General features: G+C 53.9%; 1 protein-coding gene across 2 annotated transcripts in view; it reads left to right on the top strand.

The window, feature by feature from the left end:
• Window positions 1-15,889, top strand: part of Dnah17 (dynein axonemal heavy chain 17) — a 121,904-nt gene that overhangs the window by 26,307 nt on the left and 79,708 nt on the right. For both annotated transcript variants that reach the window (XM_006990266.4, XM_076543834.1), the window contains exons 19-29: window positions 1,234-1,416; window positions 3,439-3,693; window positions 4,623-4,792; window positions 5,304-5,526; window positions 6,832-6,948; window positions 7,095-7,181; window positions 8,903-9,055; window positions 11,074-11,322; window positions 14,046-14,168; window positions 15,363-15,710; window positions 15,797-15,888. In XM_006990266.4, the coding sequence (XP_006990328.1) occupies window positions 1,234-1,416; window positions 3,439-3,693; window positions 4,623-4,792; window positions 5,304-5,526; window positions 6,832-6,948; window positions 7,095-7,181; window positions 8,903-9,055; window positions 11,074-11,322; window positions 14,046-14,168; window positions 15,363-15,710; window positions 15,797-15,888 (2,000 nt within the window). The remainder of the gene's footprint in view (window positions 1-1,233; window positions 1,417-3,438; window positions 3,694-4,622; window positions 4,793-5,303; window positions 5,527-6,831; window positions 6,949-7,094; window positions 7,182-8,902; window positions 9,056-11,073; window positions 11,323-14,045; window positions 14,169-15,362; window positions 15,711-15,796; window position 15,889) is intronic.

Below are 15,889 nucleotides of genomic sequence, written 5' to 3'. Positions count from 1 at the left end.
GGGGCCCTTCTGGAGCAGGTCTTTTTTTAAAGATTTATTTATTTATTATGTATACAGTGTTCTGCCTGCATGCCAGATCTCATTGTGTAGATGGTTGTGAGCCACCATGTGGTTGCTGGGAATTGAACTCAGGACCTCTGGAATAGCAGCCAGTACTCTTAACCACTGAGCCATCTCTCCAGCCCTGGAGCAGGTCTTAATGTTGTATAATTTCATGGAGGAAGAAGGAAAGGCCCAAAGGTACAGATCTGCAGCTCCAAGCCCACTGCAGTTAGACTCCACCCTCGTGACCAGAATTCTGCCCATCTCATGGGCTTATTGGAAGAGTCGTGTCAACCACAGCCATAACAAATTGCAGACCTAAAATTCTGTTGATGCAAGCAGGCATTGCTCCCGACCATAAGGTTCACAAAGCAACCCCACACTGTTGCTGAACGTCAGTGATAAAGCTGACAAGGTGTCACTCACAGCAGCAGAGCAAGGGGAGTCACCACCAAAACCACAAAGGTCCCCCTCCCCCCAGCACTGCCAGAGAGTTCCCAGTGGCCATGGCCCCATGGCAGGAGCCAGCCTCGGCTGCATTAGGGTTCAGAAAACCTGGTCATCCTTCATGACGACTGACCATCAATACCCTGTAGGGCCTCTCAACACTAGTAAATAGCTCTCCTTGGCACAGAGAACTTGGGGGGCCCAAAGTCTATCTGTCATGGGTCTGATGGGACCTGAGTCTGAGGTGGCCCCTGAAAGGACAGCCCTAGCCACTTGTAGGCCATGGCACATATAACCCAAGAGTCCCTGGTATAATGGGAAGAGCCCTGGCAGATGGGGCTCATACCCTATGGCTTTGCAGCCTCACCAGAGGCATCCAGACATAGACTGGCCGCAGGCACGTGGGAATATGAGAACTTACCTAGCTATATATTCTCTGTCCTCATGGTAGCTGGGAGTGATGGTGGCCACTGTCTCCATCCTGTGAAATGATGATACTGGCTTTATGTGAAGTGGCTCTCCCAGGGCCAGGCAGCTGGTGACTGGCCGCGCTGAGCTCAGCAATCTGCCTCCTCACACTCTTCCCTAGCCTCTCCTTGCTGGCCTTGAGCCCATGGCTGTGCACCTGGCTGAAGTGGTCTGAACCAGCAAGAGCTAGCCACTCATTAGCTAGAGCCTTGAATGGGCACCTGGGCCTCATTTAGCAGCAGCTTGAGGCACTGAACCCCCAATGACTAATTTCAGGAGAGTGTCGCTCCCCTGTTTGAGATCCGCATGGAGTTGGATGAGGAAGGACTGACTTACAACCCATCTCTGGAGATGGGCGAAGAGGACGGCTTCCTGGCGCTGATCGAGGGCCTGATCAATGACCTCTACAATGTGGCCAGGCTCATCCCTCGTCTGGCCAAGGGCAGAATTAACTACAAGGTCAGTCTCGGTCCACTGCCACCTTTTTGCCTTTTCCTGGTTGGGTACCAGCTGGTGATGGCCTAGCCTGGCAAAGCCTGATGACAACAGGTCAGAATGTGATAAAGAGTTTGTGGTTGCTGTCTGCTCAGTGCACAGTCGGAAAGAGAGCGATGGATGCTGGGACTCAGCTGGCTTCCTCCCTGATGCTTCAGTCTGGGAATGGTGCCTCCTGCCTTCAGAGTGGTTCTTCACACCAAAGTTCAGCCACTCTGGGAGTTTCCACAGCCATACCCAGAGATGATTCTAAACCCAGCCAAGCTGACCATGGAGATGAACTCGGGCAGATGCCGTCTGCCACCTCCCACACCCATCGGATCTGAGCGTGTTGATTGTTGAGTCTGCTCAGATCCTGGGTATGGTAAAGCCAAATGGAGAGTTTCGGTGTCGATCCCAGACTGGAGCCATTGGATAGCCTGTCCCTGTTGAGTAGACAATGAGCCAGGCCTGGGCAGCAGTCCTGGTCGGAGCATCCCTGAGGCTGGGGCACTGTTTCCACTGTTGTCTCATTTAGGCTGACAGAAGCCAGTCTTCTGCGGGCGCCCACTGAACTTTTGAGTGTTTACTGGTGGCGGCCAGGATGAGGGCAAGGGGATATGAAGACAGGTGATGTGAAGGGGGTGTCAGGTGACTTTTCCTGGGGAGACAGAAACAGATGTCAGTTCATCTCAGATAGAGTACCGACAGTAACCCCGAGAGCCTGCCCCACTCAAGTCTAGCTCAGTGAACCAGTGACTTTACTGGGGTTCCTGAGCGAATTGTGGGTTGCTCAAAGGCAGCTGTACCACCAAAACGCCCACCCAAGTGCAGGAGACAAGTCACAATGGTTGCACCTCTGAAGCAGCTTGCAGGCATTGCAGGCAGCCCTCTCAGAGTGTCCCCTTACCTGCAGCTACTGCTCAAATGACCTGGGGATCAGCTTTGAATCCTCTAAGTGTCAGGAGTTTCCTGGCCCTTGTGAGGTCCCTCTGCTTCCTGAGTCCTTGGAGAAGGAATGTTTGATTCTTGAGCATAGCTACACAACATGGAGGCGTTTCCTCCTCTAGGTTTCTGCCTCATTGGCACTGTCCAGTGGTGTGGGTTCTCTGATAACAAGCAGCTGGAAGGGGGTGTCTTGTGTGTGCGGGGCGGGGGGTGGGGGGTGGGGGAGGGGGTGGGGGGTAGGGGGTATGTGTGCACATGTCTGTTTTTTTTTTTTTGGTTTTTTTTTTTTTTGGTTTTTTTTTTTTGGTTTTTCGAGACAGGGTTTCTCTGTGTAGCTTTGCGCCTTTCCTGGAGCTCACTTGGTAGCCCAGGCTGGCCTCGAACTCACAGAGATCCGCCTGACTCTGCCTCCCAAGTGCTGGGATTAAAGGCGTGCGCCACCAACGCCCGGCTGCACATGTCTGTTTTTGATTTATACTTGCATGATGAGAACTAGTGAAGGATGAAAGGCATCAAGATGAAAATAAAAGTGAAATTTAACAGAAATCACTAGACATGAAGAAATGTACAAAAACAGAACACCGCTTTGCCTAGCGTGACTAGCCAGAAGCAGGGCTACATCTGGGAGGGAGTTTGAACCGCAGATCTGCACAGAATGTAATGAGGAATTTTAATGACTTCATAGACAGCCAGGTGCAGATCCAATCAGTTTTCATATATCATAGATAACATTTACTGCGATTTAACAAGGGAGTAATTTTCCGGGTTTGTTATTATGGGACAGATGTCCACTCCCACCTTAAGTAGTCCATGTGAGCGCTGTCTGTGTCCCTATTGCCCATCCCAGCACATGTCACACAGCCAAGGTCTGTACAAATACAGAATGGATGAGCTGGCACCCAAGTCACCTTGGGGTTGGACAGACCAAACCAAGAGGGCACTGTACGCGGACAGGCTCTCCATCCGGGCTACTTAGCAGCACTTTTCACCCATAGAGAGCCTACTCTTCTGGGCTGGGAGCAAACTCCCCATCCATTGTCCCCACTCCCCTGCCTACAGACAGACCTGGAGGACACTACAGACCTCATAGAGATGCGGGAGGAAGTATCCAGCCTGGTCATCGGGGCCATGAAGGTGGCTGAGGAGTACCAGGACTCCTTCGAGAGGTACTCCTACCTCTGGGTGGATGACCTTCAAGAGTTTATGAAGAACTTCCTCATCTTTGGGCACGCACCCACCCTTGAGGAGCTGGACACCCGGATGGACGACACCATCCCCAAGACGCCACCCACCCTGGCTCAGTTCCAGCTGCAGGTGTGTGTGCTGGAACCGTGTGTGTTTGTGTGTTCCCCCCCACCACCACCACCATCCTCTCCTGCTTCCTCTGGTAGGTGACCTCGAGGTCTGATCTGAAACCTGGGAGGCATGATTACAATGTGGGTTTTACTGTGGCTCAGGGCTGGTGAGGCCAGGAGTGGTATGCCATACCGAACCACGCCACATGGGGGAGCACTAGTGCCCCAGGACGCAGAGCAAGGTTGGGCTGTCGTTTGTCCCTGGGGCTCCTCTATGCCAAGGCTCCAGGAAGAGCCTTCAGCAGGTTCTACTAGGCTGAAGTGTGAATGGCTTCAGTCAGCTTGGTGAGGGTACTGTGCTGAGCTGGCCGGTGTCCTGTCCTGTGGTGACTAGGACAGGGGACTGTTGATCCTGAGCATAAGACTCCGTGAGAGCCCAGTAAGAGGTGGTTGGGAGCCCCACACTCAGGCCAGCTCTAGGCAAGGGCTTGTTGTCTAGGAATCAGCCTCCAGGGTCAGCAAGGGCCCAGGTGTCAGAGCATCAAACCCAGAAAATGAAACGGTCCCTGCAGATCTCCACATTGAGTGAGAGGGAACCAACCCCCCCCCCACCCCTGTCCCCTGCAAGTGGGAGGAAGCCACCTCACAAGGACGGGATGGCCCTGAGTGGGCAAGCACTCCTGTGAGTTGAGGGGCAGCCTTTGGGAGTCTTCTAATGCTGCCAAAGCCCGGCTGTTGTCCCCCAATCCCATCCCCCTCTGTCTGACTGTCCCCTTGTAGGGAAGGAGCAGAAGCCACCCTAGGGTGTTGGGACAAGGACAAACAGGTGGTGTAGTGGCCTTGGCACCCTGGGCCACCTGGCTGCCCTTCGCAGCCAGACAGAAAGCAGTGCTGGTCTCAGGGGAAGCGCGGGCGCGTGGCTGACGGGGCCGCGGCTGTGTTGGGCAGATCGACTCCTATGAGAAACTGTACGAGGAGGTGTCCAGGTGCGAGAACACCAAGGTCTTCCACGGCTGGCTGCAGTGTGACTGCCGGCCCTTCAAGCAGGCCTTGCTCAACACCATCAAGCGCTGGAGCTTACTGTTCAAGCGACACCTGAGCAACCACGTCATCAACAGGTGAGGCTGCAACCCACTGTTGGGACACCCAAGTGTAAGACCCAAGTGGGTCTCCCTGGGACCCCTGGACAGCCTGGGAGAGAAGCTGGGGCCTTCCACCTCTGCCTGTGGCTCGGCGTGTGACCAGTCGGGGGCAGGTAAGAGGGTGAAGCCAGAGGGGAGGGGAAGTACTCCTCGCGCTCCGAGAGGGAGCCTTGGAAGGCTGCCGGAACAGCCCGCCGTAATTGTAGCATCAGAATCAGGCGCAGCAACGTGAGCATGCTCTCCAGCTGAGCCCATCTGGGAGGCCCGCTGGCCACTTTGAGCTGTGGCTTTTAAGTTCCGGCTCAGGAATCAGCCTGGTCTAAGTTAATAGGATCTTTGTGACATCAAGACTGAGGGGACCACATGGGGCCAGCGGCTGTCCCTCTCCTGGTGGTGCCTTGCATGGCAATCAAGCGTCCTTCCTAAGGTGACATCGAGGTGGCACCCAGGGAGGAGCTGAGCCCCTCAGAGTCCCCTTGCTCTGCAGTCTTGCTGATCTGGAAAGCTTCATGACCGTCACTCGATCGGGCCTAAAGAAACCTCTCAAGGAGGGGGACTACGACGGGCTGGTGGAGGTGATGGGGCACTTGATGAAAGTCAAGGAGAGGCAGGTGGCCACCGACAGCATGTTTGAGCCCCTGAAGCAAACCATCGAACTGCTCAAGACCTATGGGGAGGAGATGCCGGAGGAGACCCACTTGAAGCTCCAGGTGGGTCCCGGTGCTCTGCCCGGTCACCGCAGGCTCCACACCTTGCCAGACTCTGGATTCCCAGAGGTACTGAGGCAGGAGACGGAATCCTCCTGGAGAACAGGGCCAAGGTGGTCCCCGAGGCCAGGAATATCCTACTGATGGTTTCATGGGGTTAAAACCATCTCCATGTCCACATATCCTCTTGAGTGTGGAGGTCCCTCCAGGTGGGTGTGAAAGCTGATGGAGACCAGGGCGGAGAGAGCCCCTGGAGATGAGTGAATAAAGAAGGGACCAGAGACTGTCTATGCCCTGCCATCCACTGCTCACATGATGTCAGCATGAAAGAAGTCTATGCTGCTGGGCTATAGGCTGAGCAGGATGGGGGAAGTCCCTCTGGGGGACCTCCAAGGAGGCCCTGCCTTCCGCCGTCTCCTCCCAAGCCCATCAACTTACCTCCTCCTCTCCCTCCCTCCCTCTCTCCCTCCCCTCCCCTCCCCTCCCCACCCCTCCCCTCCCTTCCCCTCCCTCCCTGCTCAGCTGCACCAGGTCCATTCCCCTGTCTGTATGCACCAACTCTAGCCACTGTCCAGACCCATGGCTCAGGAGCAACAAGGGACAAGGAGCCGCAGGTCCATGCCCCTGTGCTGTAGAGGGCCCAGAGTCAGCTGGGTCTGAACCTTAAGCAACAGGCTGTGCCAGCTCCAGCCACCCTGCTCATGGTCCAGTTGACGCCATAAGGGCTTGGCATGTGGCCAGTTCCTAGGGGCTCCCAGGCCATGCAAGGGGGCAGCTGGGGGGTGGACGAGCGCCACATAAGGCAGGCTGAGCAGGAATGCCTCATCCTGCTCAGGGAGGCTCGATGGCCTGGATGTTACCACCTGTTTTCTAATTTCCGGTCCTGGGTCCTTAGCCTGACCGTGGGACATAAACACACGGGGAGAGAAAGTTCTGGTTGGCAGAGGACACAGAGCCTTCTCGGTTCACCATTCTGGGGCTGAGTGGGATGACGTGAGCACTTTGTTCCACTTTAGAAGTCTCTCCTCAGCCTGCAGTTACCTCACGGGAGAGGGTTAAAAAGTGAGGGGCTGGGGAGACGGCCTGGATTCAGTTCCCAGCACCCACATGGCAGCACACGACTGTCTGTAACTCCAGTTCCAGGGATCTGACACCCTTCCTCTGATCTCTCCGGGTGCTGCATGCATGTGGTACACATATCTACATGCAGGCAAACACTCAGACACATTAAATACTTAAAAAGAAAAAAAAAAAACTAACTCCAAAGGCAAAACAGGAAGAGACCTCCCTGGCCTTTGCCTCCCACAGGAGCTGCCGGAGCAGTGGACCAACACCAAGAAGCTGGCCATCCAGGTGAAGCAGAACGTGGCGCCCCTCCAGGCCAACGAGGTTAACATCCTGCGGCGCAAGTGTCAACAGTTTGAGGTAGCCTGACGGGTGGTGGGAGGACGGGGGTGGGGTGGGTGTGGGTGAAGGGGCGAGGGGCGGCGGGGAGCGAGGAGGGTAGTGTAGCGGGCTGGGATGCTCTGAACCAGGCATGGCACGTACCGCCCTCCCTTGCTCTCCTATAGCTCAAGCAGCACGAATTCAGAGAAAAGTTCAGACGTGACGCCCCCTTCGCCTTCAGTGACCCCGACCCCTACAAGTCTCTGAATAAGGTACCTACGCACTGTGGTGAGATCCCCGTGGTGGCCCTGGGGACCTCGTGGAGCGCTGAATAGGAGGAACATGGCTTAAATGAGACCGTCCTCAGGCCAAGCATGTGTGTGCATGGGACTTGTGTGTGTGTGTGTGTGTGTGTGTGTGTGTGTGTGTGTGTGTGTACATGTGTAAACGTGGACATGCAGAGTCAGGAACCCCCCTCCTAGCCACACCGCCCGTGGCCCTATGGGCACCCGCAAGCCTCACAGGCTGCCTTTGTCACACTCATCCCTAACTGTCTTCCCATGAAGCAGTCTCCTGTCACCCGGACTTACCTCCTGTCCCCTCCTCTCTCCCATCCAACCAGCCACCAGGTGTTGCCCATGTCTCCACTCTGCTCTCGCCGCCCAGATGTCTGAGTCCAGACCCTGGGGACCTCAGCTCACTGGGCAGATGTGAACCCCACAAGGTCCCTCAAGTCGCCTCACACTTCCTCTGCCCTGAGCTCCCATTCTTAAAGTCGGGGCTCTCCTTTTCCTTCATGGCCATTTCCCACGTCACTCTCCCCGAGTCACAATCTCGATGCCACTTTTAAAGCAATCTTGTGTCATTCTTGTCGTTTTTAGTAAGATGAGAATATGGTATGGAAGCGACGGGTGGCAGGGGATGGACCCCTGCAGGGACTGAGGCATCCATCGGGCTGTGGTGGTGCATACCAGTTCTCTCAGCTCCCGAGAGGTATAGGCAGGAAGGTCAAGAGTTCAAGGGCAGCTTCAGCCACATAGAAGGTTTTGATTGTCCTGGGCCACATGAGACCCTATCTCAAAAATAAGTTAATGAATAAAAGTCAGCGTAGACACGTCACAACCTACACAGCCTAGGGAGTGACCTACCTGGGGCTGCAGGGAATAAAGAAATAACAGACGAACAGACAGAAAAGCTGGGCTCAGGTGGGCTGTGTATGCTCAGATGATGACACAGTCATCCAGAAACTCGATGCACTTAGTCTGAATCCAGGAGGCGGGTTTACTGTATACAGCCGAAAGAAGAGATCAGTCTAGGATCATCTCGGTAGAGGGCCTCTGTGGACATCCGGGAGGAGGAAGCTAGGTTGATGTTTTCTGCACACACTATCAACATCCCACACAGGGATGTTGTGGGGGCCACATCACAAGGTGTGACCTTGCAGGGTTCACATCTGCCCAGCAAGCTGAGGTCTGCAGGGTCTACACCCTGGAATGGGTGCAAGAGGCCATGTGTTCCTGCCCTGGGAGGATCTACCCTGGCGTGGGCAAGATGACCAGGCCATGGACCTGGGCATTGGCAGTGAGAACAGAGTTAGGGGCTTATCTTGACCACCTCCCTGAGCCTGACTTTGGAAAGGCCTTGCCGTGTGCCTGGGTCTGAGGCACTGGGGTCCTTGCCATGGCTGTGCCCATGCCAACAGCACACATTCCCTCAGGACTTCATCTACTCCCACACAGATCTGAGTCTGTAGAGACAGGCTGCCTCTTACTACATCCCAGAGTGAGGGGTATCACAGAGGGTGGCTGCCATCTTGGCTGGAGCACTGGTCCACCAAGGGATGGGAAGTTGCGGCTGGAGGACGGAGAAGATTGGTTAGGATATGGTTGAGAAAGAGACCAAAAAGGCAGGAATGGGGGCAGGGTGGGACACTCGGGCTTGGGGACACCCAGGCTGGGGCAGCCCACTGATGTCCACTCCCATCCCATCCCAGCAACAAAAGAGCATCTCGGCCATGGAGGGCGTCATGGAAGCGCTGTGCAAGTCTGCCAGCCTGTTCGAGGTCACGGTGCCGGACTACAAGCAGCTCAAGGCCTGCCACAGGGAGGTCCGCCTGCTGAAGGAGCTCTGGGACATGATCGTCATGGTGAGCCAGGCCAGGCCGTGCGGGACGCGGGTGGGGACTCTGCAGGTGGCGGTGACAGCACCCAGAGGGACCTCTGGTTATAAAGACGCAGCAGCAGCTTCCCAACGGACTGGGGCCACTTCCCAGAGGCCTTTGCAGTTGGGCTTTGCTCTGTGCAATATCGCCCCCCTCCCCCCTGCCCCACCTCTCTTCCCTCCGACTCCTCCAATCCATCCTTCTCTCCTTCTCAATCAGACTCCTCCGACTGTCATGGCTTTTTTTTTTTTTTTTTTTGTGGCCTATTGAGTGTAGTGTAAAATTATTTACTTCAGCAATGGCGACTTACCAGTGGCTACACCACTGAGGAATATGGCTTCTCCTCCCCCAGCCACCTCAGAGAGGGGTGGGGCCTCGTGAGCCCCACCACAGTCCATGATGGATTGTTGAAAGACCGAGTCTCGTGTGGTTCCTGTGGGCTGTGAGTTCACGGGGGCAATTACCACATCTGGAAGACAGTGTGCACCAGGAATGCACACCAGCAATCCCAGCACCAGGGAGGCAGAAACAGCAGGAAGTTCAAGACAGGGTCAGCCTGGGCGGCGCAGCAGGTTCCACGCCAGCCAGAGCTGCACGGGAGTCCATTAGAGCTACGGCAGAAAAATACCACACCCCGGAGGCTCCTAGACGATGGGTGGAACTTCTTACCCTTCAGACCTGGGGAGTCCCAAATTCATGCAGACTTGGCATCAGATGAGGGCGGCCGCTCCCTTAACAGACATCAGCAAAGGGAGCCCAGCCCGGGAGATGCCATGGGCATGAGCAGGCAGGGTGGCTCAGGAAGAGGCGTCGGAAACCCATCAGCCGGAACATACATACATGGTGCCGAGATGCAGCGTGGACTCCGACCTGCCCGAGTCCTGTTCAGGTGCAGGCCCTGGGTCTTTCTGGGTCGTGCATTCTTGCCAAGTCCAGGCCTCTCCAGTGCCTGCGCCAGCAGTCTGAGTCTGTGGCTGACTAGTGGCTTCCAGCTTGGAGCCTTTTTCGACCCCCTGGACAGAAGCGCGCAGGCTCTCAGCATCTTCTGGTGCCGTTCTCGGGAGAATTTTTTTTTTTTTCGGTTGGTTTGTTTATTCTGTTTCTTCTTTTTGTCAGAAATGAAGTTTCTTCTCTGGTTTTCTTATTCGTCAGTATGAGCTAGGTTATCATGTAGTAACAAGTGTCCTAAACATCAAACAACAACAAAAAATGTATATCTCACGCTCCTGTTCCAGGCATCTGTCCATCAAAGGTAAGCTTGATAATCCAGGTTGTGTGTCAGTGTGGTTGGCAAGGCAGACGAAGAGCAAGTATGGCAATTCTGAGCCAAGTATGGCAATCGGGGCTCCTGAAGTCCTGGCCCATGTCCCGGCTGAGGCAAGTGGCACGGTCATTCCAGAGGGAGAGGGAGCCAAATCCTGCCAACCACTAGCAAGGCCCAGCATAGGCTTTCTCCAGCATGCGCTTTGCCCGTTCATCTTTCAACGGTGGCTCTTATGGCAGCTGTTGGTTGTCCCTTTCTACGAAAGTCTGATGTCGGTTCTAGATGGTCCCCCGCTGGACACGGTTGATGTAAGAACCGGGTCTGTGGTCTCAAGAAAATGACCACACAATGCAAAGTGTCATCAAGGCACCCCTGGCAGGGTCGGGGCCTGCTTAGCTTTTATTTCTAATGCAAGGGGGTCCTGAGTGGCCAGAGCTTGGCTCAGGTTCTTACAAGGCTGACTGGTCAATGCAGCGCAGCTGATAATAGAATACAATGTGAGCACCTAGTGCGACCACAAACACGTATTTTCATTTCTATAAAGCAGCGCTGATCCTGGAGGAATTGAATTTCTGCTGAGCATCTCTTTTACAACCTCTTTATTAACGGAGTTTGCCTTAATTTAACGCTTTTTTAATCAAAGACAGTACATCACGTCTTACATTCCCCACACACTCCAACAGCGGATGGAGCAGGGGCCAAGGAAAGACGGGAGGTGACGAGGATGCTCTCCCTGCAGGTCAACACCAGCATCGACGACTGGAAGACCACCAAGTGGAAAGACATCAATGTGGAGCAGATGGACATTGACTGTAAGAAGTTTGCCAAAGATGTGAGGTCCTTGGACAAGGAGATGAAACCTTGGGATGCCTTCGTGGGGCTGGACAACACCGTGAAAAACATGATCACATCCCTGCGTGCTGTGAGCGAGCTACAGAACCCTGCCATCCGAGACCGCCACTGGCAACAGCTCATGCAGGCCACCCAGGTACCGCGACTTGATGCGGGTAGAGGGCGGGATGGCTGCTGGTAGTTGGGCTAGCCTGAGCTGCCTGAGTGGTGGAGGTGGGGTGCCAGTGCATGAGGTTGACAAAGCCTGGCATGGGCCGCTGCTGTAATGTAGGTTCAGAGCTCGGGGAGCCCTGCTTGCCTTTGGCTCTGCTGGTATCTCTCTTTTTAAATTCTTTGACTTCATACAGGTGCACGGTGTATTTTGGCCATCTTCATCCCCCCATTACCATCCCTCACCCCCTCCGACTCCCACTGAACCCTTTCCTCTTCCCAAGCCCCCATTATATTTCATGTCTTCGTGTTTGCTTTTTATTTATTGTAGCTCACTGAGTTGATTTAGGGGTGCCTCCCCGAGCATGGGTGTGAGGTTATTTAACTAGAGCAAAGGTAACTTACCAGTGGCCACACCACTGAGGAAAATGACTGTCCTTCCACCAGCAGATGGAAATGGCTGTGGGCCCTCCCCCATCATGCCGGAATCTTTACTGACTTGATCTTGTACAAGTCCTATGCAGGGTTCTCACATGGAGAAGACTGTCTCACAGTACTCCTTCCCATCCCCCGCCGCGCCCACCCCGCTCTTATATTCTTTCAGCCCCTCTCCTCTCCCTCGATGTCCTCTGAGCTTTGGGGCCACGGTGCAGGTGTCCCATTTAGACTGAGCATTCAGCCATCGGCCGGCCGTTCTCAACACTTTGACCAGTCATGAGTCACTGCACACGGAAGCTTCTCCGGCTCCGGCTGAGAGCAGCACTCGTCTCTGGGTATAATCATAAATATTTAGAAGGCAGTGTGACACCGTGTCCTTGTAGCAAAATGACAGTAGTTTGCTCCCCCTATGGCCTATGGCTCCCCAGCTGTGGACTTCTGACAGGGTCTTTAATAACAGGCAGAAGTTTCCCCATCGTGGAGTAGGCCTCACGTCCTATAAAAATGTGGTTGGTTCACCTATGGCAATCAGGCCACTGGTGCACTAGTGAGCATATCTTGTCTGGCAGGCTGATATTTGCTGCCATGACCTTGAAACTCAATCACCTTCTGAGGCCCTTTGTGTTTAGTTCACACCAGGCCCTGCCAATTACATAACCCGCTCTGACTGCTATTGAACGTCCACATGACACAGGAAGATCTGGGGACGTTGAACTGCTCCTCTGATACCCCTTTGTATCTGAGCTCAATTCCTAGCACCCCAAAATTTCCAAGGATATTCCCTAGGCATCAATCCTGGTCTTGGCACCCACAGAAGGCAGGCAGGGGTTCACCCTCCATCTGTCAACAGGAAAGAAACTTCATGACTCTACAGGCCAGCAATGCACAGACAGAAAACCCGGCCCCTGCCCCTGTGCCCCCCTGCACCCCTCCCCTGCCCCCTGCCCTGTCCTGCCCCCTCCCCTGCCCTCCAACCAGCAGTGAAAAAAGAATGGTATGTGGTACAGGAGAGGGAATGGACTCTTTTTTTTTTTTCCCAAGACAGGGTTTCTCTGTGTAGTTTTGATGCCTGTCCTGGATCTTGCTCTGTAGACCAGGCTGGCCTTGAACTCACAGAGATCCACCTGGCTCTGCCTCCTGAGTGCTGGAATTAAAGGCATGTACCACCACCACTGGCAGGAAATGTATTCTTTTCTCTCTACTCACCCTAGGCTGAACTGAGCCCTGTTCATTGTCCTGACAGAAGTCACCTATTGGGGATGTATCTTAGTGTTTCTATTGCTGTGAAAAGACACCATGACCATGGCAACTCTTACAAAGGAAAACATTTAATTAAGTAGCTTACAGTTCAGAGGTTCAGTCCATTATCATCATGGTGGGACATGGCAGCATTCAGGCAGACATGGTGCTGGGGAAGGAACTTACTACATCTTGATACACAGGCAACAGGAAATGGTCTGAGACCCTGGGTGTGGCTTGAACATATATAAGTCCTCAAAGCCTGCCTCCACAGTGACACACTTCCTCTGTGGCCTCCTTCAGCTGTGACCCAAAGCCTCACTTCTTCTTCTGTCACCTGACTTAGCGTGCACCTGGAGATCTAGGATGACCTCGTCCTGAGATCTGCAACATCTGCAGGTCATGCCCTGAGACCCTAAGTGAACTTGTGTTCTGGAGTACGCTGTTTCACCCCACTCCAGAGGGTTCTGTGTTTACGTGGTTTTACAGGGGAGAGGGTGAGGCTTGGAGAAGGAACTGGCCTGAGTCACAGAGACCCTGTGCTGTGGAATAATCCTCTTGTGCAATGTAAAGATTTGTCACTCAAACTGGTTTAATAAAACATTGATGGGCCAGTAGCCAGGCAGGAAGTATAGGCGGGGTGACCAAACTAAGAATGCTGGGAAGAGGAAGGGCAGAGTCAGGAGTCACCAGCAGATGCAGAGGAAGCAAGATGAGAATGCCATGCTGAGAAAAGGTACCAAGCCACTTGGCTAAGCATAGATAAGAATTATGGGTTAATTTAAGTGTAAGAGCTAGTCAGTAATAAGCCTGAGTTACCAGCCAAAGATTTATAATTAATATAAGCCTCTGTATGGTAATTTGGGAAGCAGCTACTGGATATTTGGGAGTTGCTGGTGGGACAGAAACTTCCGTCTGCACCCTGAGTCGCAGATCAAAGCTTGGCCCTATGGCCAAGGCTCCTCTGAGAGGCCTGCTTCCTGACACTGTAGAACACCTGGTCTCATATGAGGTGCACCTGTTTTTCCCTAGGTGAAGTTTGAAATGTCAGAGGAGACCACCCTGGCAGACCTGCTACAACTGAACCTCCACAAGTATGAGGACGAGGTCCGCAACATCGTGGACAAGGCTGTAAAGGAATCAGGAATGGAGAAGGTAGGCACCATCACTGTCGTATGGTCTTCTCCCCAAAGGATCCTGGGACTGTCTGATAGGCTCAGTGACTGTGAGGGACTGACCTCAGACAGCCTCTGAGAGTTCTAGCAGCCTTCCCTCGAGAGCTCAAGACAGAAAAACCACCCAATACCTGCAGACCTCAGTGTCTTCAAATAGCCCCATTAATGGCTATTCTCTCCCAAGCACACCACAGTCATTATGAGGAGGCCCCAAGGGCATCCCTCACTGGGGAATGAATCTCCTGATCTATGAAACAGATCAGGGTTTGCAGAGAGAGCTCAACAGTTAAGAGCGCTTGCTGTTCTATCAGGACCAGATTGCAGATCCCATCCCTTACAGCAGGAAGTTCACAGCTGCCTGTGACTCCAGCTCCAGGGGACCTGATGCTCTCTCCTGGCCCCCACGGACAGCCAGCACACCTAAGTGTACACATAGGTGCATGCTCACATATACATACACAAGTGGCTGGGCATGGTGACACACACCTTTAATCCCAGCACTCAGGAGACAGGATCTCTGTGAGTCGGAGGCCAGCCTGGTCTACAGAGCGAGATCCAGGACAGGCACCAAAACTAAAAGGAGAAACCTTGTCTCGAAGAAAAACAAAAAACAAAAACAAAAAAACCCTAAACAGGATGAAGGTCGGCGTGAACTTAACTCCTGCTGTTTCAAAATGCCTTCAGCTCAGAAGTCGGTGTGCACCCTAGCTTTGTTCAGCTCAGAAGTCGGTGTGCACCCTAGCTTTGTTCCGAGTCCCAGGAGCTTTGCGTCCTTCCTGAGCTGGCCGCCCCGGATGCTCCATGCTTGTGAATTAGCTAGTTTTTCATTGCTGCAACAAAATGACTGATGAGCAGTTTAAGGAAGGAAGGGTTTATTCTGGCTTAGGTGAGGGGGTACAGTCCCTCATGGGGAGCAGTCCCTCATGGGGAGGCATGGCAGCAGGGCCAGGAAGCTACTGGTCACGGTGAATCCACAGTGAAACAGAAAGTGAACCAGAAGTGAGCAGCACTGTACAGCCCCAAGTGACCCACCTCCTCCAGGAGGCGTCCCCTCCCACAGGTGACACAGCCTTCCCAAACTGCAGCTCCGGGTCGGGGCCAAGTGCCTAAGACACACGAGCCTGTGGGTGACATTTTACATTCAAAACACTCCCGATTTCTGTTCCCCTGAAAGGTCCTGAAAACCCTGGACAGCACCTGGACCACTATGGAATTTGAGCATGAGCCACACCCAAGAACAGGCACCATGATGCTCAAGTCAGATGAGGTGCTGGTGGAGACCCTGGAAGACAACCAGGTGCAGCTGCAGAACCTGATGATGTCCAAGTACCTGTCCCACTTCCTGAAGGAGGTGACCAGCTGGCAGCAGAAACTGTCCACAGCAGACTCCGTCATCTCCATCTGGTTTGAGGTCCAGAGAACCTGGAGCCACCTGGAGAGCATCTTCATTGGCTCAGAAGACATCAGAGCCCAGCTACCAGAGGATTCTAAGCGCTTTGACAGCATCGACCAGGAGTTCAAGGTGAGCTCGGCCACTGGGTGTTTCCAGAAATGGCTGCTGCGGACAAGACGGGCTCCAGCTCTTCTCTCCTCCCCCTCTCCTCCCAGGCCTTGATGGCAGATGCCGTGAAAACACCAAACGTGGTGGAAGCCACCAATAAACCGGGCCTCTATGATAAACTGGAGATGCTGAAAAAGAGG

The sequence above is a fragment of the Peromyscus maniculatus genome, chromosome 8 (genome assembly GCF_049852395.1).
Source record: "Peromyscus maniculatus bairdii isolate BWxNUB_F1_BW_parent chromosome 8, HU_Pman_BW_mat_3.1, whole genome shotgun sequence".
Lineage (NCBI taxonomy): Eukaryota > Metazoa > Chordata > Mammalia > Rodentia > Cricetidae > Peromyscus > Peromyscus maniculatus.
This window is presented reverse-complemented; position numbering and strand designations above follow the sequence as displayed.